Below are 21,710 nucleotides of genomic sequence, written 5' to 3' on the forward strand. Positions count from 1 at the left end.
GCACTATACCCCACCCCCCACACTTCCCATACCCAAGAGTGTGCCCCACAATCCCCTCCAAAGCCGCCTATCTGGATGGTGGAAAACAGCCCGGCTTTACAATCCTACAGTCAGGATTCTGCAGTACTTTAACCTCCCCCAGCACTGTGTCCTCTGTGTAAGTGGGGATAATGTCCCTCTTCCAGGATTGCAGGGATTAAAATTTGTAAAACACAGACAAAGCTTCTGACACACAGTAGGTGCTCTATAGATGTTAACATCCCATTCTCTCCAGCTCCCACCTACAAAGGGCCTGGGTCCCTGCTGGGCGCAGTGGCTAACACCTGTAATCCCAGCACTTTGGGAGGCCAAGGAGGACGGATCACGAGGTCAAGAGATCAAGACCATCCTGGCCAACCAACATGGTGAAACTCCGTCTCTACTAAAAATACAAAAATTAGCTGGGTGTGGTGGTGTGTGCCTGTAATCCCAGCTACTTGGGAGGCTGAGGCAGGAGAATCGCTTGAACCCAGGAGGCAGAGGTTGCAGTGAGCCGAGATCGCGCCACTGCACTCAAGCCCGGGTGACAGAGTGAGACTCCATCTCAAAAACAAAACAAAACAACACAATAACAAGCCAGGTGCGATGGCTCACGCCTGTAATCCCAGCACTTTGGGAGGCCGAGGCAGGCAGATCGCGAGGTCAGGAGATCGAGACCATCCTGGCTAACATGGTGAAACCCCATCTCTACTAAAAATACAAAAAAATAGCCAGGCATGGTGGTGGGCTCCTGTAGTCCCAGCTACTCGGGACCCTGAGGCAGGAGAATGGTTTGAACCCGGGAGGCGGAGCTTGCAGTGAACCAAGATCACACCACTGCACTCCAGCCTGGGCGACAGAGCAAGACTCTGTCACAAAAAAAAAAAAAAAAATTAAAGAAACAACAATAGGCTGGGCGCGGTGGTTCACGCCTGTAATCCCAGCACTTTGGGAGGCCAAGGCGGGCGGATCACCTAAGGTCAGGAGTTCAAGACCAGCCTCAACATAGAGAAACCCCATCTCTACTAAAAATACAAAAATTAGCCGGGTGTGGTGGTGCATGCCTATAATCCCAGCTACTCAGGAGACTGAGGCAAGAGAATCACTTCAACCTGGGAGGCGGAGGTTTCAGTAAGCTGAGAGATTATGCCACTGTACTCCAGCCTGGGCGACAGAGCAGGACTCCGTCTCAAAACAAAAAAACAAACAAAAAAAGAAACATGCTCAGAGAGGTTATCAGCAAGTCATAAGTGACACAAATGTCCAAGTTGTTGTTTTTGAGACAGGGTCTTGCTCTGTCACCCACCAAGCTGGAGTGTAGTGGCGTGATCACAGCTTACTGAAGCCTCAACCTCTCAGGCTCAGGCGATCCTCCCACCTCAGCCTCCCGAGTAGCTGAGACTACAGGCGCGCTACCACACCTGGCTAATTTCTTCTCTTTGGTAGAGGCAGGGTCTCACTATGTTGCCCAGGCTGGTCTCAAACTCCTGGGCTCAAGGCCCTACCTCGGCCTCCAAAAGTGCTGGGATTTCAGGCATGCGCCACTTCACGCAGCCAGCGTCTAAGTTTTACTTTATTATCTTTTTTTTTCGGGGACAGAGTCTCATTCTATCCCCTAGGCTCCTCCGCCTCCTGGGTTCAAGCGATTCTCTTGCCTCAGACTCCCAAGTAGCTGGGATTACAGACACATGCCACCTCGCCCAGCTAATTTTTGTATTTTTAGTAGAGATGGGGTTTCACCATACTGGCCAGGCTGGTCTCAAACTCCTGACCTCAGGTCATCTGCCCGCCTTGGCCTCCCAAAGTGCTGGGAGCTACCGCGCCCAGCCCAGTGTCCAAGTTTTAAACCCAGCACTAAATGCCTTTTCCACAGCCCTCAGTCAGACCCCTTTGCCCATGGAATTCCCGGAGTGAACAAAAAAGGCAGATCAGTCCTCCCCTCCAAACCAGAAGAAAGGTAAGAACCCAAACCAAAGACCACTACTCTTTAAACACTCTATGCCCTAAGTCACACCCCCTCCCAGCCCCAACACACAGACAAGCTGACTCTCCCTCCTCAGCTCTGGATTTAATTCCCCCAAAACACACTCAGCTCTCTAACCCTCTCACCCAATACACACGTCATTAATCCCCTTCCCAACACACACCCAACCGTGACCCCACCCCCAAAACACACACAGCCCTGACCCGTAGTGCACACAAAATCCCAAATCTCCACAGTAAACACTAGTCTTCAGAGACCAAGCCCCAGGGGCCGGTTTAGGGGGTGGGGAGGATCGCCGGACCATCTCTAGGGCTCCCACCCTGGCTGTAGCATGACAAATACCTTCCCCACAGTGACCTGGAAAGGATTTCTTTTGGTCCCATAGACTACTAGGTCTCTAAAGGGCACACCCAGGCCATCTAATGTGCTGCCTCCTCCCCACCTGGGGAAAGGGATGAAGGGGGAAGAGAGACCCCACACCTTTGTTTGGTGGGGAATGGGAGGAGGAAGCCTCATCAGCAAGGATTCCTACAAAAAGGGTGTGAGCGGACCAGGCTGTACCACTGCTCCTGCAGGAATGGAGGACCATGGATTGCCACCTCTCCTGGGAACCGCCTCACCTTAGCACCAGCCCTAAGGCCAGGCGAGCAGGAAAGGCTAAACGGCCTCCATCTCTGAGGCCAGGCATGTGATACTTTTATCTGCCATGCTTTTCTACCCAAAGCTCAGGAGCTCTGTCCACCAGGCAGCCCCGACTCTGCAGGAGGGAGATACCAGGCTCCCTCAGACCCATGGCCACACCTTGTCCCAGAGATGAGGAAGGTCAGCGAGAAGCTCAGAAGCTAAGGGTCTGGGCAGAGAGAGAAGCTGTTGTTGTTTACCAGGGAGAGGGGAGGGGCAGGGAAACCAAAAGGCTCCCAGAAGGAGGGGGCAGGAAGGGGGCATTGCCTAACCTGGGTGGAGAAAGTCAAAGAAGGCTACACTTGCCTGAAATGTGGGCACCCCACCCACATTTGGGGAGAAGGTTACCAGGATGGGAAGCCTTCCCCACCCACCTCTAAGAAAGAGGAAGAGGCTTGCAACACTGAGGGGAGGGGAGGGCAAAGCATTTGCTCCCTCTGACCAGGATGGGCAAGGATGGGGCCATGCCCCAGCCCCCACCTCCAACCCCCCAATGAGACCAGGCTCCAGATGGACAGAGTGTCTGGGAACTCTGTTGTCATCACCTGCGTTAGGACAAGTTGTCCACAGGCACCAGGTCGCAGGTTCCCAACTCCTCCCCCTTCAAAAATCCTACCCTGAGCTGGATGCGGTGGTACATGCCCATATCTCCAGCACTTTGGGAGGCCAAGACAGGAGGACTGCTTCAGCTCAGGAGTTTGAGACCAGCCTGGGCAACATGGTGAGACCTTGTCTCTACGAAAAATCAAAAAATCAGTCTGGTGTGGTGGCGCGCACCTGTAGTCCCAGCTACTCAAGAGGCTGAGGCAGGAGGATGCCTTGAGCCCAAGAGTTCAAGCCTGCAGTGAGCTATGACCATGCCACTGCACGCCAGCCTGGGAGACAGAGACCCCATGATAAAAAAAAGAAAGAAAGAAAAGAAGAAAGAAAGAAAGAAAGGAAGGAAGGAAGGAAGGAAGGAAGGAAGCAAGCAAGCAAGCAGGGCGAGGTGGCTCACGTCTGTAATCCCAACACTTTGGGAGGCCGAGGAGGGCCGATGACTTGAGGCCAGGAGTTCAAGACTGGCCTGGCCAACATCGCAAAACCCTCTCTCTACTAAAAATACAAAAAAAAAAAAAAAAAAAAAAAAATTAGCTGGGTGTGGTGACATGCACCTGTAATCACAGCTACTTGGGACGCTGAGGCACGAGAATCGCTGGGAGGCAGAGATTGCAGTAAGCCAAGATGGTGCCACTGCACTCCAGCCTGGGCAACAGAGCAAGACTTCATCTTAAAAAAATAAAAATGGCCAGGCACGTTGGCTCATGCCTATAATCTCAGCACTTTGGGAGGCCGAGGCGGGCGGATCATGAGGCCAGGAGTTCAAGACCACCCTGACCAATATGGTGAAACCCCATCTCTACTAAAAATACCAAAAGTAGCCACGCATGATGGCGTATGCCTGGAGTCCCAGCTACTCGGGAGGCTGAAGCGGGAGAGTGGCTTGATCCTAGAAAGCGGAAGTTGCAGAGAGCCGAGATCGCACCACTGCACTCTAGCCTCAGCGACAGAGCAAGACTCTGTCTCAAATAAATAAATAAATAAATAAATAAAAATAAAACCCTACCCTGTCAGGAAGCAGACACTCTTCTAGTTCCAGTGATCCAAGTCCAGAATATAAATCACAGTCCCTTTAAATGCAGTGAATATTCTACAAAGATACACCGACCGACACATTCCCCAGCAGCCCCAAACCCCAGAGGCTGGCCTTTCCCCATCACTAACACAGACTACAGGACCAGACCAGAATCAGAGTCCCCCGACTCCATCCATCCCATACTCCCATATGAGGTGCAGAGAAGAGACAGCAGAAGCAGAAGATGAAGGTCTGATAAGGGGTGGAGGGGGAAACTGAGGCCGCACCTGTCTGCCCCCTGGTCCCAGGGCATAAGGGGTGGGGAACATAAAGAAGCATAGACATAAAGTCCCTGCTCCTGGTGGCTGCTGGAGCCTGGGAGGGAGGGGGCCACAGCTAAGCCAGAGGAGGCGATCCAGGAAGCAGTGGTGGCAGTGGGCAGCCAGCCAGTGCGGGCAGTGAGGCGCCCAGCCAGGGCCTGCCCCAGGGACAAAGAGACTCCCTGGCTCCGGGGACAGAGTGCTGCCCCCACACTGAGAAGGGGGCACTGACCCAGCCCAGTCAGGCACATAGGGCAGTGGTGCCAGGCAGCTTGCCAGCAGCCATGAGAGGGGTGGTAGGTGCCCAGGGCAGGGTGTGCAGTCCCTGCTGGCCAGGAGAGGTGGGGACACATTTCCCAGGTCAGCAGCTGACCGGCCAGCCAGCCAGCAGCCCACGGCCCATTCTGCTGCTTCCACCCCCTCCCGTCCCAGGCCAGGCCCCGGCTCCCTCCTCCCCCCAGCCCTGGCCTGGCGCCCAGCTGGGCCCTGGGGGCCAGAGTTACTGTAAGCGGCCTGGCAGGCCCCAGCCCTGGACTCTGCCAGCTGGCCATAGCTGCCGCCACCTCCCACTACCTGGCTCGGCCAGCGGCGAAGGGTACTGAGACCCCTGCCCAGCTAACGAGTGACCCACATGGCAGAGGGTGGAGGCAGAGAAAACACAGGCCCTGCCAAGACCATGCATGCGTCCGAGGCCAGAGTCCAGGCCAAGTGTCCCCTCCTGGGACACTCACCCTATCCACCCAGCTAGACTGTGGGCCCCTCCCTTTCATCCTCCCCACAAAGGGAAGCACATCCTAGCATGGCCGGGGGTGGAGCTGGCAGGGGGAGAGGTGGGGTTCCAGCCAGCCTTCCTCGGTCTGCTCCTTCAAGCCCTTTCCCTCAGAGGCACTGAGTGGGGGTGGGGCGTAGGTGGTGTGCCGCTCTCACTCTAGGTAGAGCTGCCATTTCCATCAAATGTCAAGAGGTTTGTTTACCCACCTCCAGCCGGTGTGTCCAGTCCTTGGAGCTATTTATAAGACCCCAACAGCAGAGCACAGAAGAGGGGTGCGAGGGCCACTGCAGGCCAGAACAGCATGGTTTCATCTCCCCCTCTGCCACCCCCAACTTCAAACACAGCCACCATGATTGGCCTACAGGCCATAGGGCTTTCATTTTCAAGACCTCAAATGATGGTCACCCCAACTGGAGAAGACCTTGCCGTTCACCGTGCCTTCAGCTCACAGCAGAACAGATGTGCCCAGAGCCCAAGCTCTGAGGCCTGCCGCCCTCCACAGTCCCCTCCCACCCCACCCCACAACACCCAGACTTACTGGCTGGGGATGGTGTGCTATATCCACTAACTGGAAGCTGGTGCTGGAGAGTGGTCAGAGCGCCTGGCGGAGAGAGTCCACCCAGCATAGGGGGGAAGAAGAAGGCGTAGGGAGGCACCGGGTACCCATTGAGGTGCCCGCCCCCAGGTGTCGGGCAGGAGCTGCTGTTGCTGGCCATGCCAAGCGGCCACAGTCAGAAGGGAGGCAGACAGTCTGGCAGGGGGCTCTGGTGGGCTTCAGACCACCCCTCCTCGGAGCATGGGGCCTGGGCCCAGACGGGGTTTGGGTGGTCAGCCCACCCGCCCTGTCCTGGAGCTGCTGTCCAAAGAGGGCAGGCTAATCTCAGTCTCCTGGAGCCCCCACCCTAGCTGGGGGCCAGGTGGGTTGGGGGATGTCTCAAGAGCCGGTCCTTTGGTCAAGCAGTTCTGTGGGCTGGCACTTTTCCTGGGAAGGTCCAGAGCTGGCCTTCAGGGCACCAAAAAGGATGCCACTTCTAGATGGGCCCCAGCTAGGTGGCTGAGGGGGCCATGTCCCGTGATGCTGCAGAAAGAAGAAAGACAGGTGAGTGGGCACTGAAGAACAGGCACACGGCCATTCCCCGTGGAGCTCCCCAACCTGGGCTGCCGGAGAGTTTCCCGTGGCACCCAGCTGAGCAGACAGCTGGCACCATGCCTGGCTGGCAGAGACGACCTGGAAGCAGGGCCCAGACACTGCTGGGGGTGGCAGGATAGCACAGCCAGGCTGAGGAGACAGGAACAGAGCCCAGAGCCTTGGAGGGCCTCTCACCCACAATCCTGAGGGGAAAGGGTCCACAGTGCCACCTCAAGGGATCACTGCAGCAGAAGCGGGCAGCTGGCCCTCCTTCCCCTAGTGAGGGTTACCTGAGGTCAAGATGCAGAGAGCGTGTGCTGGAGGGTGGGGGGAGAAGGAGGGGGAGGAAAAGCCGCTTCCCTAAAGCACTGGCACTTCTCAGAAAAATGACTCCTAAGCCAGGGGCCCCTCTTACACCACTTCCCCCCTACATCCAAGCCCCAGCACCCCAGACGGGTTTGTCCCACAGGCCCTGGGAGGAGGCCCATTTACATACATACTACTAGGAAAATGGGAACTGAGGACTCCTAGGTATCACCTCCAACACTTAACAGCATGGATGGCCCAGGGGTAGGCAATGTGTAGGAGGGCAAGGACTGCCCAGGAAGCCTCCTACCCCCAGGCAGTGAAGGAGAGATTGATCTCAGGGTTCACCCACATACGTCTAACTGCAGAAGCAAAACACATGAAGTGGGATGGCAGGTGGGCAGAAGATGAAAGGCCAGATGCCCCCTTCGCCAGTGTGAATAGAAATCCACACCCTGTTTGAACAGTTAGCACCGGAGGATATATGCACAGATAATACCATGGGGTAGACAGAGAGACAGAGATGAACCCAGAGATTCCACAACACAGTGAGACAGACAGGCAGCAACAAGAGCAAAAAGAGAGAACACAAATAACATATCCTCAAGAGGACAAGAGGATGCTTCAAATCCATTTTGGGTATAGTTTATACATAAATACATATGCATGTATTTATATATGAAAAACACATATATGAAAGACAAAAGAAAAGAGACAGACAAAAAGAAACATGGCCAATCAAAAGCACAATGAAGCTGGGGGTGGTGGCTCACGCCTGTAATCCCACCACTTTGGGAGGCTGGGGCAGGTGGATCACCTGAGTCAGGAGTTCAAGACCAGCCTGGCCAACATGACAAAACCCTGTCTCTACTAAAAATACAAAAGTTAGCCAGGTGCGGTGGCTCACACCTATAATCCCAGCACTTTGGGAGGCCGAGGCGGGGGGATCACCTGAGGTCAGGAGTTTGAGACCAGCCTGGCCAACATGGTAAAACCCTATCTCTACTAAAAAATACAAAAATCTACTAAAAAATTATCCAGGCATGGTGGCGGGCACCTGTAATTCCAGCTAATTGGGAGGATGAAGCAGGAGAATCGCTTGAACCAGGGAGGCGGAGGTTGCAGTGAGCCGAGATCACACCACTGCACTCCAGCATGGATAACAGAGCAAGACTCTGTCTCAAAAAAAAAATACAAATACAAAAGTTATCCAGGCGTGGTGGCACATGCCTATAATCCCAGCTACTCAGGAGGCTGAGGCACGAGAATTGCTTGAACCCAGGAGGCAGTGAGCCGAGACTGCGCCACTGAACTTCAGCCTGGGCAACAGAGTAAGACTCCATCTCAAAAAAAAAAAAAAAAAGCATAATGAGATGCCACTTCATACCCACTAGGCTAGCTCTAATAAGAAAGACAGATAACAACAAGTACTGGCGAGGATGTGGAGAAATTCGAATCCTCATATATTGCTGGTGGGAATGTAAAATAGAATAGCTGTTTTGGAAAACAGTTTGGCAGTTCCTCAAAAGGTTAAACACAGCGGTAGCAAATGACCTAGCAATTCTACTCCTAGGTATCTACCCAAGAGATATGACAACGTAAGTCCACAAAAAGACTTACACATGAACATTCACAGCAGCGTTACTCCTAATAGCCAAAAAGTGGAACCAACCCAAAAGTCTATCAACCGATGAATACATAAAATGTTGTATGTCCCTACAATGGAATATTATTCTGCCAAAAAAAAGAATGAAGTACTGATACTATGATATGGATATTCCTTGAAAACATTATGGCAGTTACAAAGACCATATATTGTAGGATTCCATTTATATGAAATGTCCAGGATAGGCACATTTATAGAGACAGAAAGCAGACTTGTGGTTACCAGGGGCTGGGGCGTGGATTTGAGGAAGACGGGAAGTGACTTGCTGGGTATGGGGGCTCTTTTTGGGGTGATGAAAATGTTCTAAAATTAATTGTGGTGGTAGTTTCACAATTCTGAATATACTAAAACCACTGAATGGGTAAATTTTATGGCATGTGAATTATATCTCAATAAAGCTGTTTTAAAAAGAAGAGGGAAGAAAGAAAAGAAACAGGGCCACAGAGACTCAAAATAAGGACCGTCCCTTTCCAACACCCCTTGCCACTCCACCCCAAGCTCAGGCTACGGTCGGTTCCAGGCTCTGAGCTCCAGACTCCAGCCTCAAACCTGGAGTCCAGGGGACAAGCACATGGCCAGCATTTGGTTGAAGACCAGGCCTGGGAAGGGGGAGTTCCTGCCAAGGCCACCGTGGAAGAGGCCAGGACTTCTGGCCCAGCTGAGCCAGCCAGCCTGTGTGGACCTGAGGGAGAGAGGGCGGGAGGGGACAGGTACTGGGTTAGGGAGAGGCGGCTGCCCCAGGAGTAAAATCTGGACCTTGCTAATGACCACGAGTTTTACTGTCACTCATTATGACAATCACAGGGCCTCTCTCCTCACTCCTGAATAAAGAGCCCCCTTCCTACCCTAGGCCCCTGCCAATTCCCTCCTAGGCCGACAGAGCTGATGTCAGAGGAACAGGGGCCCCACCCACTGGACCAGCTGCTGCCCTGGCCCCCTCCCAACTCCTGTGGGGCCCCACACAACGGGAACTGGAGCTGGGGGAGCCATGCAAGGGAAGAAGGGGCTGGCGGAACCTCATCAGTTCCTATAGTTGGACCCTCACACACAAATACACCTACAAACTCATGCATGCAGGTCTACAGAAAACATCTGGGTGGCAAGAGCATGCCTGCAGCCCCAGCCTGTGTGTGTGCAGGCATGCATGTGAGGAGAGGGAACCTGGAGATACCATCTCTCCACACCTGGGCTCTACCACACAGTGAACACAGCTCAGAAACTGCATGCATGGGCCCCAGCACACAGCTCCCCAAAGACACAACCACAGCCCCACAGTCTCCCAAACTGTATATTCTTCGGACCTCATACAGCCAGGGTGGCCCTTGTACCTGCTGCTTCTGCCCAAAGATGCTCTGAGGTCCTCCCTGTGGGCCCAGCCCATGCACCAGGTCCACAAACACTCAGGTGAATTCACATCCACACAGAGGCCTGCCTCTCTCAAGGTGAGGCCCAAGGGGCAGCTAACCCAAAGCGAGGCCTGCATAACCCAGGCTGAGGCCCAGAATGCCATCCAGATCCCAGGCATCCTGACCCAGCCTTTGGGGGTTGGGAGGCCAGTTCAGCCAGTCCAGCCTGGACCCTCTGGAACCCACCCTTGCTCCCAGAGAAGAGAAAACCACAGCCACATGAACTCTGCCCCTGAGGAGTTTGAAACTGAGCCAAACCTCAATCCCCACTACCCCCACCTCCCCCTCAGCCCACCACCCACACACACTACAGGGCAAGGCTGGAAGGCCCCCCACACCCCTATCAGAGCCTCCAAAAAGCCTAACCCAGCTCTGCCTGCAAACTTCAGTGCAAATTTACTCAGCTCCCTGGGGAGGTCCTTGAGCTGCAGGACAGACTAAAGGTCACAGAAATGGGCCAAGGGCCAGACAGACCAGAGAACAGGGATGGGCAAGGGCAGGGATGACCAGGGTGGGCCCGAAAGAGCACAGGCTCTGCCTCAGAAGGTCCTTCAGGAGCTATGACCCTCAGAGAGCCACCTGGGCCCCAGCCCACGACACCCCAGCAGTGGAGAAGGCCTCGGCAGAGAATCGAAACCAGTACCAAAGAGGGGGAAAACAAACTACCCACATCCAACCTCCACCCTATGCCAGCCACCTCCACTGCCCACGGGCACCCTCCCCTGAGAGAGAGAAAACCACAGGCCCACACCTCCAATATACCGAGCCTAGCCTAAGCACAGCAGAAAAAGGAGTAGGGGGCTGGAGCACCTGCAGCCAGCCCCACATCCCTGCCCACTGGGGCCGCTCTCACCCTCAGAAGGTGCCAGGATCCCTTCCCCAGCATCAGTGTCTCTAGCTGCCCACGTGTTACACCCCAGAGTCACACACCTAGAGAAAAAGGTGAGAGCTTTCTGAGCCACGAAGATGGGAGAAAGAACCAGAAGTCGGAAGGGTCAAATCTCAGCTCTGCCACTCTGGGTGACCTTACGCAAGTCTCTTAACCTCTCTAAGCAACTGTTTACTCGCCTGTGAACTGTCTACCTCAAAAACAAGCTGTGCAATTTCAGACAGGAAGTCCTGGAAAGCACCCAGCCTAGAGCTTGGCACAGGGGAGGCCCGGGCAACTGGAGCCCTCCATCCCCACACCTCTTGCCACCACCTTGGTGCCCCTCAGCACTTGGCCTGCTGTCCCTTGCCTCACCCCACCCAGGGCAACATCTGTTGACTCTCCCTCCCAGGAGGGAGAGTTACCCATTTCCCAGGGTCTGCTTCCCTCAGACGGAGGAGAGGGATGTGGAGAAAGGGACATTCGGGGTGTGGGTGGAGGCCTGACCACAACCCTTTCCCAAATTCCCTTCTTTCATTTCACAAACCAAAAAAGGGAAACCTTTGGATTTGAGGAGGGGAGAAGGGGAAGAGAAATATACCATTTCCTCCCCTATACTCAGGACAGAGAAGCAGGGGACCCCAAACCCAGCTGGGGCTGGCCCCAGCCTCCCTTCCTCATTCATTCTCTCTGTTCTCCAGGCTCCCCCGAAACAATGGTTCCCAAGAAATAGAGGTCAGGCAGTGTCAGAGGGGCTGAAAGAAGGGGAGAAGGATTGGGGAGCTTAAAAGAAGGGGAGACTGGGGGTTTCCTAAGCATTCTAGACAGTTAATGAATCATATGCAAATGACACCCAGAGCTCAAGCTCAACTCGGGCAGGAGGGACTCGAGCCCTGGCAGAAGCAAAGCCCCACCGCCTTTGGACCCCTATCCCGCCAGGAGCTGGCCAAGCAGGGCAGAACAGGGTCGATTCTAAACTAGAACCATTTACAAACTTTCCAGGAAAACACACTCCCATACATACAAAACCACAACCTCTCCCCTCCCCAACGCCCCTCATATCTGCAGACAGGGGTTGGGGAGCAGCGATGACTACTCGCCGCTTTTTCAAGGGTCTCCTCTGGCCAAGGCTCTCACCCCTCTCCTCCCTGGCAAGCCTACAATCCGGCCACTCGGGTCCTCTGTTTCCTGTCTGTTCACCAGGGTCTGGGCTGCAGGAAGCCAGGTTAGCCAAGCCTCATTATATTTTTTATTTTTTATATGTTATTTATTTATTTATTTATTTTGAGATGGAGTCTCACCCTGACACCCAGGCTGGAGTGCAATGGCACAGTCTCGGCTCACTGCAACCTCTGCCTCCCTGGTTCAAGCGATTCTCCTGCCTCATCCTCCGGAGTAGCTGGGATTACAGGCAGCCGCCACCATGCCCAGCTAATTTTTGTATGTTTGGTAGAGATGGGGTTTTACCATGTTCGCCAGGCTGGTCTCAAACTCTTGACCTTGTGATCCGCCCGCCTTGGCCTCCCAAAGTGCTGGGATTATAGGCGTGAGCCACCGCGCCCAGCCAGCCCAGCCTCATTTTAAAAGAGGCTACCCTAGGAGGGCTGGAAAAGGATCACCTGGGGGTGGCTGGGATAGCTGGAGGGTGCCTCTTCCCCACCAACCCCACAGAACCCCAGGCCAGCCTTGCTAGAGCTAGGACTGGTTTGAAAATCTGCCCTAGTCGGTGCAGGCCATAAGCATGTCCTCCTGGGAGTCAGGGGAAGGAAGAAGCCTAGTATCTCACTTCCGGGTGCTCCCACTGCCCACTGCCTCAAGACACAGTGCCTTGTCCCAAAAGAATAGGTCCAATGTCTCCACAGCTTGTACTCCACTCAGCCCGGGGTTATTCCCCAGCTACATAGAGCTGCAGGACCCCCACAGGCCATAATCTCACCAGTGACTGGATACCAGGCAGAAAGGGCGACTGGACAATCCAAGCTCGGGGCAGTCCAGGTTTTAGGAGGAGGAAGTGGGGGTCTCTGCTGGCCAGGGTAGTGCTCCCAACTCCTCCATCCCCAGGGGCCATACGCCAGATCCCCCAGGGGACATGCTCAGGACCTCTGAAGCCCAGGGTGTCTGAGAGGTCCACCTAGAACCAGAACTGAAGCCTCCCTACTCCAAGCAGCGAGTAGGTGAAAGGGCAGGGGGTAATTCAGGCCTCAAGAAGAGGGACCAACCCACAGGGAAGGAAAAAAAATGGGAAGAGGAAGAGATGAGCCTACTGAGGCCACAGCCAGACCACAGAAATGTGTGGACCATACACAGGCAGCTCTGTCGGGTGAGGGACCAAAGGGGCACAGACAAAAGGGGACCCCCTAGCTTGGAAACCACCGACCTCACATCCAGCCTGGCACGGGGCTTTCCCCACCCTCACCTTGGCAGCTGTCCTCCTCACCACTACCTCCTCTCCACGGGACCAAGCAGGAAACACAGTACTCTCACAATGGGGGGACAGTTTACAGAGAAACACACAGGGCCAGGATGGGCAGACAGCCTGCAGCAGCCCCCGCCCCTCCCCTCAGCTCAGCCCAACCCTGAGACTGCCATATTCTGAGTCCCAGGGCAAACTGCCAGCTGGACTAGATGGTACCAGCCCCCTCTCAGCATCCCACCCTGGGGACTCACGCTGCAGGGAATCCAGGAATACACTCCCCCAGTCTTGCCTCAGGATATCCTTTTGGCTCTGACCCCAGACCAGGCCTGAGTCAGACTGTGCCCTGCTCCACAGCCCCCCTCCGACCCATTGACCACCCCCCCAGCAACTTCCTATTCCACACCCGCCTACTCAAGTTGGGGCTAGAACTAGGGGGACTCTCTTCCCCTCTCCATCTCCAGCTGAACAGGGAAGCCCCCAGTGGGGTAGGGATAATAGGTCACAGAGCCCCATGGCCTTCCCCTTAGAGAAGAGGGCCTGCCGGACAAGGGAGAAGCGGGTGCAGGCTGTGTGTGTAGGGGAAGGCATAGTCTGCAAAGCCCCCACCTCCCCGGCCCCAAACACACGCAACCTGGGACCCCGCCCCAGAGCCCCTTGACACTCCAGCCTGGAGTCCAGGAAGCCATAGAAACTCCCTGGGGAAGGTGGTTTCCATCAGAACACAGGATGGGAGCAGGCTCCAGAACTGTATATGAGGACAGATAGGGAGCACAGAGGTTTCCTGAATGGGCATCTCTATGAGCAAGAGGAACGCTGGCCAGAGTGGCCAAGGGCTGCAAAATCAGTCAGACTCACAAAGTCACAGCCAGATGCGGTCACAGTCTCCCCAGCACTCAGTCTGAGTAGGTGGCAGTGACTCCTCCCCACAGACAGAAGTCTGGGGGGTCCTGGGGAATCTGGAGCATCAGAGACCACACACACTCAGCCTGAAAGGACCCCCCAGTCAAGTCCCCCAAGTACCCCCCCAGCCTAGTGGGGAAGGGTAGCTCCTTCCCCACAAGAACCAGGGCTAGTGCCCATGGCAGACATCACCATGGCAACCAACAACAAACATCCCGGGAACCACAGTGGGACAGGAAGTGACAGCCACGTGACAGGAAGACTTTTTTTTCTCAGTGTTGGGGGGTGATGAAGATTGTTTGCAGCCCCTGGGCAATCAGTTGTCCCCAGGTTTCTCCTACCTGGAGCTGGAGGGAAGGGGGACCACTAGAAAGGAGGCCAACCCCCACCTTGCTCTGCACAGTGGGTCACAGGACTGACAGGGCTCTCCCTCCCTGCCTGCCACTCATGGGTTCCCCCCTCAACCCCCATCTTTTCCACTTCCTGCCGTGACTGGAGATCAGAGAACTCCCCACCGCAGCTTCCCCTTCTCAAGTCTCGATTCCTGGGCTGAAGGTTTCACTGTGGGGTGAGGGACAGAGGGAAGGAGGGCTGAGGACCTGCAGTAGGACCCAGGGGACAGAGGCTCCGGGGAGAGGGCCAGGATAAAGCCACTTCAAGGTAGGTGTGTACACACAGACACACAGCGAGTGGGTCACAGTGACACCGCCTGCAGGGTACAATGACACATGGAGACTGCCTGACCTCAAGTAACTCTGGGGGGAGAGGGAACAGCCAGAGGACCCAGCCCCGGCGTGCCCCATTCTTGCCCTGTCCTGAGCCTCCAGGTTCATCTCCGGCATCTACTGGCCTCTAGGCAAGCAAGGTCCCAACTGTGCCCAGCCCCTGCCACCTCTCCCCTGCCGCCTCTTCTCTGCCACCTCTCCCCTGCCTTTTGTGCTGAGGAATCCCCCTCACTGCTCCAAGGTGCCTGCCCAGACGAGGGCACCTTGGCTGAAGGTGGGGGAATGGAACCTCCCTCCACCCCCCTCCCCTTCTCTGCAGATGTCCCAGACTATATTTAGCCCAAACCGGGCGGCCAGCCAGACCCAGACTCCCCACTGGCCCAGAGCTGAGCTCCCAGTTTTTAGGCAATTAAAACATTAACAGAGAACCACCCCCATCTACACACCCCCACACCCCCAGCCCTTCCAGGGCAGCACAGCTCTGAAAACTTGAAGGAAGGCAGCCCAGCTCTGCAGCCACGGATGGAGGTGGGGGTCATCGGGCAGGACAGGGGCATCATCCATAAGACCAGGTTGACACTTGGAGTGGCGAAGGGAAAGCCTTTCCTTGTTCCGGCAGAAGGGAAAGGCATATCCAGTGGGGGGGGTAGAGTTGCCTAGCTGCAGAAATTACACCTGTCATTCTGCAGCCCCCTCCCAGACAAGCTCCAGTTATAGGGCTGGGGTTGGCAACAGGTGCGGGCCAGCCTGGCAGCAGCCTAATCCCACTGGCTCCCCAGGCTGACAGTGGTGCCTAGAGGTCCAGCAGTGGCCCTTTGGGGCAGGATGTTAAGTAGAAGGAGGTGTCACTGGCCAGAGGGGTGGGCAGCCCATGGCCCTTCCCTAAGAGCTGGCCCCTGGCCCTCATGATGTGTGCTGGAGGGTCTAGGGAAGCCAGGGAAAACGTAGTTCCATAGCACCTATTTCATTTCCCCATGATGCCAGGTGGGCGGGCTAGAGTGTGGGAGGTCTGTCTGCCTGCCTCTTCCTCCTCCTCCTCCTCTCCAAATTCCAGGAACAGGCAAGGGAGGCTCCAGTTGTGGGGAGAGAGGGAGAGCAAGCAGGCGGTCCCAGCTAGGGGGGAGCGAGGGGAGGGCGGGACTGGAGCGGGAGGCAAGATCCAGACGAAGCAAGAGACACCCACACCCGAGACACCCACACCCGAGCCAGACTGGGGACAGACACACCAACGCTGACACATTCTCATACTAGGCCAGGTCCCCACATGCCGCCCACCCTGTGGGGACACCCAGACACCCTTAGCCAATTCTGCCAATTCTCAGAATACTCTCTGGACACACACGGAGATCCAGGCCCTGCCCTCCGCCGCGCATCCCCCCACAAACCGTGTGGGCTCCAGACAGCAGCCAGAGGGTGGAGAGGGGAGTAGAGGGAGGAAAGACAGCAGGCGTCAGAGAGAATGTGCAGCCAAAGCCCTGGGAGCCGGGGTATCAGTTGCCATACTCCTTTCCCAAAACCCAGTAAGTCAAGACAACCCTGGTCATCTTGCCAGGGGCCCTGCCAGCTTCCCACACTCCCAAAACTACCAACACAAGATGGGTGTGGGTACTGAGCAAGCAGAGATTACCCCGCTTACTTGTCGCAGGGACAGGATTACCATCCCCAGATGCCTATCACCGCAGATCCCAGGCAGTGCTCCCTAATATTAATAGACCCCACAGAGGCCAAAACATACCTACCCCTCCAGCCCAGCCTAAGTCCTATCCGGCTCATGCTTCCAAGAGGACTGGAAACTGGGCATTGGGGTTTGTATTTTGGGACAGGTCCCACCCTCACATCACACAGTTTTTAGGACCATCCCACCTGAGACTGGAGTCTGAGCAAGGAGTGGCCTGGGAGGAAAGGTCCCAGAGGGCAGAGTCAGCTTCCAAGACTAAATGGTTTAGGGGAAGGGGCGCTCATTAGCTGGGGTCTGGGTGAACGTCCCCAAAACAGACCTGAGGGGCCACTCCGACAATGTCCTCTCCCCCATACTTAGATGGGGTGGCGGGAACCACGTCATGGCACATGTGGGTGACTATGCCCAGCGGGGGAGGCACATGGGCGATCAGGATGGGGCTGCCCACAGCTGGCTTCCTGCCAGGCTGCCTCAAGGTTGGGAGTAGGAAGGGGACTAAAAAGGAGTCCCAGGGTGGCAGCTGGGGCATTTAGGGTCAGACTGAAGGGATAGAGATTTAGGGGCTATAGGAAGGAGGAGGTGGCCAGGATTAAGCCATTCCAAGCCCAGGATCTTCTCAGAACTGCCACTGCATCTGTGCCACTGTCGTCAGTCTGATGGTGAAACCCCTGCAGTGACACCTCATGTACACTCACTCATACCCTCAAAATCCTTGCAAATCCAAGATCCTCAGCTCCCAAGAGTCTACTCCAGTCTGACCCTCCTGACCTCTCTTTCAGGATACCACATGGTCCAGACTCCCAGGCAGTACTGATGTCCCAGCTCCTCCTCCAGCTCCACCATCTTTCACAGCCACAAACTCCCAGACTCCACAACCACCCCCTCTTCTTCCTCCAGGAAGAAGCATCATACAACCAACTCCAAATATTTTTTCTCTTGTTCCTCCCCCCTAGCCTCATCTCCACCCGCCCCCCCCCCACCCCCTCCAGGGGAAGCCCCAAGGCTCCAAGCCACCCCCACTCCAACCTGGGGCTTCCCCGGCACAGCCTCCTCATGGAGCCCTGTAGGAGAGTTTGGGGCCTGAGGTCCAATTTCCTAGCAAGACCTGGAAGGTCCTTACAGAACCACTTCCCCAAAACAATCTCGCCCTATGAAGACTGCAGACAGGGAAGGGTATAAGAGACATCCCAGAATATCCTGGCCAGGAAAGTGAGGAGAGGGAGTGTCAAGGGCAGAAGTGATCCTTGGGGTAAGCAGCAGGGCGTGGGGAGTCGGGGGGTGTTCTCAGAAACAATCCTTTCCAAGAATATATACATACACATATGTGCACACAGCCATCAGACAGAAGGCAACCTGGTTACAGAAGACAGAGCCAGAGGGGGCAGGAGGTACCCTTCCAGGCCATCACATTGGGCATCCGATCCAAGACAGGATGGAGGGTGCGGAAACATCTCCAAGACTGGGGAGCTCTTCTGTCTGGTTCCCGGATTAGTGGGCACCCATCCCCACCCTAACACACTGGCGGCCTGTCCTTCGCAAGGAGCAGCCTCACAATAGGGCAGTGCCCAGAGAGAAGATGAGGGGACATAGCCAAGCTCCTATCCCAGCCGCCCCCCAACCCCACAACAGGCTCACACACACATCTGGCCAGCAGCTTCCAAGCCTCGTGGGTGGCACCAGGTCCCAGACACCCTCAGCAGAGCAAAGTCCACCAGTCTATTCCGTCTTTCCCTCACTCCAAAAAGCTCCCACACCCCATGGTGGCACAAGACCCGGGAACACCCCTACATACATACTGCACTGGCTCCCGCACCCAATCCTGAGTGAGTTCCCCTCACTCCACGGGGGACACCAGCTGAGCGGGCCCCGCCCCCGGCCAGCTCCCTCTGGTGGGAGTGGGCCCCCTGGCTGATTCTCCCCAAACCACAGGGCAGCTCAGATAATAGGAGCGAAAAAGAGAGGTGGCTAGTCCGTTGAGCATCCGATCTCTCCCCAAACAGGTTTGAAAGCCTTTTTGTTTTGCTTGTTTTTAAAGAGAAAAAGAGAGAACAGGAGTTCCCAGCGGTGGTTCTGCAACAGCTCGAGCGCGGGGGACACGCGCAGCAGACGGCCACAGACGCCTCAAGGCTGCGCGCGAAGACACGGCGCAGGCAGACGCACAGACGGGGCTCCCCCACCCTGGACACGGCGGCAGCGAGTTGGGAAGCCCAGGAAACCCCGGGTTCCGTCGGAAGCCTCCCGGCACCCAGTCCCCTCCCGCAGCGCCAATCTGGGGCAGGACATGGGGCCCCGACGCCTGCGGGAACCAGGGGCTCCCCAAAATCCCCGGGGGAGGAGTTACCTCGCAGCCGGGGACGCAACCCGTTCGGGGTGCCCGCGAGCACAGCGTCTGCCCTAACCCGGCGCCCTAGTGCTTCTCGGCATCAGGGTGCGGGGTCCCGGGAGAGGAGCCGTCCGGGGGGCCGCGGCTCAGGGGCGCGGGGCGACGGCAGCGGCCATAGCGAGTCACGTGCGGAGGCTGAAACTTTACCCGGAGCCCCAGACTGAAGGGGCGGAGGGTACGGAGCAGAGGTGGGGGGAGGCCCTCTCCCTCAGGCCCGCCCCTGCCAGCCCACCGACCAATCACCAGTCAGGGGCGGATCTACAGACTCACGCCCGCCCCCGCCTCTCCTTAATAGACCCCGAGAAGGGCGAGTCTTAAAGGAGCCGCTCCTAACTGAAGACTGGACCGTGGGAATCCGGGAGAATCCCTCCCTCAGACCCAGAACCGAAGATTCAGAGCGACAGGGGGGGTGAGGTTCTGCGGAAAGAATGAAAATAGCGCTTGGTGGAGAAGACCGCAGCGTGTGGTATCCTACACTCCTTTCCCCCCAGCCACACACACACCCACACCTAAGCCCGAGAAGTGAGGCGGCGGCGTAACATGGAAGTGAGTGCGGTGACGCCTGCCCTAGCTGTCAAGCCCCTGAATCCTATAATTATAATCCTCTTCTAGGGACCAGCTGGAACTGAGAGCTGTGTGACCTTGACTAAGTCACTTCCCTTCCCTGGATCTTAAGTATCTCAGCTGCAAGAAAAAAAAGAGTCCAGGAGTAGATCTCCCGCAAGTACATCTCTTCTTTCCCCAAACACCTTTCCAGCTCCAGTGGGTCCTAGGAACTGTGGCTCAATCCAACTCCCCAGCCCCCTTAAAGTACTCTTCTCAAAGGGCAAGACTTTTGGATCTTCCAGTAGGGGCGCCCAGGAGCACCCCTCCGTGCTCAAAGACTCAGACTCAAGCTTCTCTCTCCCGAACAAGTTTGGAGAAGCCAGGAAAGCTCTTGTTCCTATTCCAACTGGACAGGATCTGAATCACTCTCCATCTGAGAGACCCCAGTCCCCAACACAGTCATGACCCCGCTCCCAGCCTGCTGCTCTGTTTGGGAGGATCCTGTCCCCATTGCTAGCAGTCCACTGGCGGGCTTAGGGGGAAGCAGAATCGCTTAGGGAATACTCCCCTCTCGCCCTGTTCCCAGGCAGAGAAGTGGCCACGAGTGCCCCCACAGAACTTCCCACTGGAAGGGGAAGTGCTGCACTCCCAGGCCTCCAGCCCAGTGAGGAGACTCTCAGCCTGACCCGGTGGCAGAGCTCTCAGACCCACTGGTCCGACGGCGGCCCGCGCTTTACAGAGGAAAGAGAGGCCAAGAGCAAGCACTGGGTTTTGTCCACGGTCGCACCAGTTGCAGAGCCGGGTCTAGAACTGAAGTATCTGATTGTCCCTGGCTTTAGCCCAAGAGCCGTGGTAAGGTAGGACAAGCCAGGATGGCGGGACGCTCTGCCCTGAGGGCCGGCGCACGGGAAACTGCCCCAGCAGTGCTGGGCCGCGCTTCCCCAGGCCTCTTCCCGCCCGCTGGGCCGGAGCTGTCTCCCGCTCCCGTCTGGATTTCCGTCCGCCGGTGCGAACCTCCCGCCCAGCCCCTCCCGCCCTGTCCTGTCCAGATTCATCCGCAAACATGCGCTCAGCCGGCAGGAATGCGCCAATGGCTCCCAGATGTGGACGCCACCGCTTAACCCCTTACCCCCCAGCCGCGCTCCCCCAAGGGCCTTCCAGCCTGAGCCCCGACAACAGCAGGGAACTCTGCCCAGGTGAGAACCAGCCCAGGACTGGAGTCAGCGCCAGCCCACCCCCAGTGCCCACAGGCACTTCCCAACCTAGATCCTACCAGTCTTCCTTCCTTGAGGCTAGAGGGGAAGGCTCATGGACACAAGAATGCAAGCATGCATGCACATAGCTACACTGCCTCCCAAGTGGGACGACCTTCAGGTACACCTGCCATCATAGGGTCAGGCATCCTGGTACAAATGCATTTCCACGTGCACATTCAGGGCAGGGATGTGTACACCCCCAACGCATGTATGCACATCCACGCATGAACAAGTACATTCAAACACATTTGTGCACAGACAAGGGCATGAAGCAGAGGGTGGGGCATACTTCTACACAGGCGCAGAAGTAGCCCCATGTGTGGATGAGGGAACAAATTCATACACACAAACCCACCCCCCACAGGGGTCAGACACTCAAACAAGACCAGCACCCATGTGTACAAACACATAGCATGCACATCTTTGGGGCATTTCCTTCCTGCCCAGGGCAACAAGTACCACCTGTCCAAGGCCCAGCCCTACCCAAGCTTGACTGCAGAAGGCAGGAGAGGTCCCCAGGTGGGGGATCAAGAGTCTTCAATCTGCAGCAGCAGCTGAACTCCAGCTGTGCTGGGCTCATAACAGGGCTTCCACCACCCCCTCCCACCAGGGACCCTGATGCAGGAGGAGAGAAGGGTACCCAGGGAGCAGCAGGAAACTAGCAGAGAGAGAAAAGCCACATGCTCAGGGGCGCCTCACTCTTTAGGAAGGACACTCCTTGGGGCCTCTTTCCCTGCACACAGGAGATAGGCTGGGGGAGGAGCCTGAGCCACTGGTTTCCCAAGAAAAGGATCCCTCTTCAAACTAGAGGAAGTGAAGGAAGAGAGTCTGGACAGGTACCAAGGCCAGTGGCAGTTCTCAGTAGTCAAAAGAGATAAAATATAGCTCTGAGACACCCTAGGAGGGCCCACATTTCTACTACAACAAGGCTGTCCTCTCACAGCCTGTGGAAACTCCTGAAGAACAGCATTAAGTGATAGTCCGAAGAGAGGATGAGAAGCCATTGGCCCTCCAAGACCACCAGATGGTGCGGGAGTTTGT

The 21,710-nt window shown here is 56.2% G+C and overlaps 1 protein-coding gene across 13 annotated transcripts in view; it reads right to left on the reverse strand.

The window, feature by feature from the left end:
* Window positions 1–21,710, reverse strand: part of RARA (retinoic acid receptor alpha) — a 48,266-nt gene that overhangs the window by 20,246 nt on the left and 6,310 nt on the right. Inside the window, exons 1-2 of one of the 13 annotated variants that reach the window (XM_033183116.1) lie at window positions 18,826–19,048; window positions 5,929–6,468 (exon numbers count right to left, since the gene is read on the reverse strand). In XM_033183116.1, coding sequence (XP_033039007.1) covers window positions 5,929–6,106 — 178 coding nt within the window. In that variant the 5' untranslated portion in view covers window positions 6,107–6,468; window positions 18,826–19,048. The other 12 variants (XM_033183124.1, XM_033183129.1, XM_033183125.1 and 9 more) reach the window with 12 other exon arrangements.

The sequence above is a fragment of the Trachypithecus francoisi genome, unplaced genomic scaffold (genome assembly GCF_009764315.1).
Source record: "Trachypithecus francoisi isolate TF-2019V2 unplaced genomic scaffold, Tfra_2.0 Lachesis_group20, whole genome shotgun sequence".
NCBI lineage: Eukaryota > Metazoa > Chordata > Mammalia > Primates > Cercopithecidae > Trachypithecus > Trachypithecus francoisi.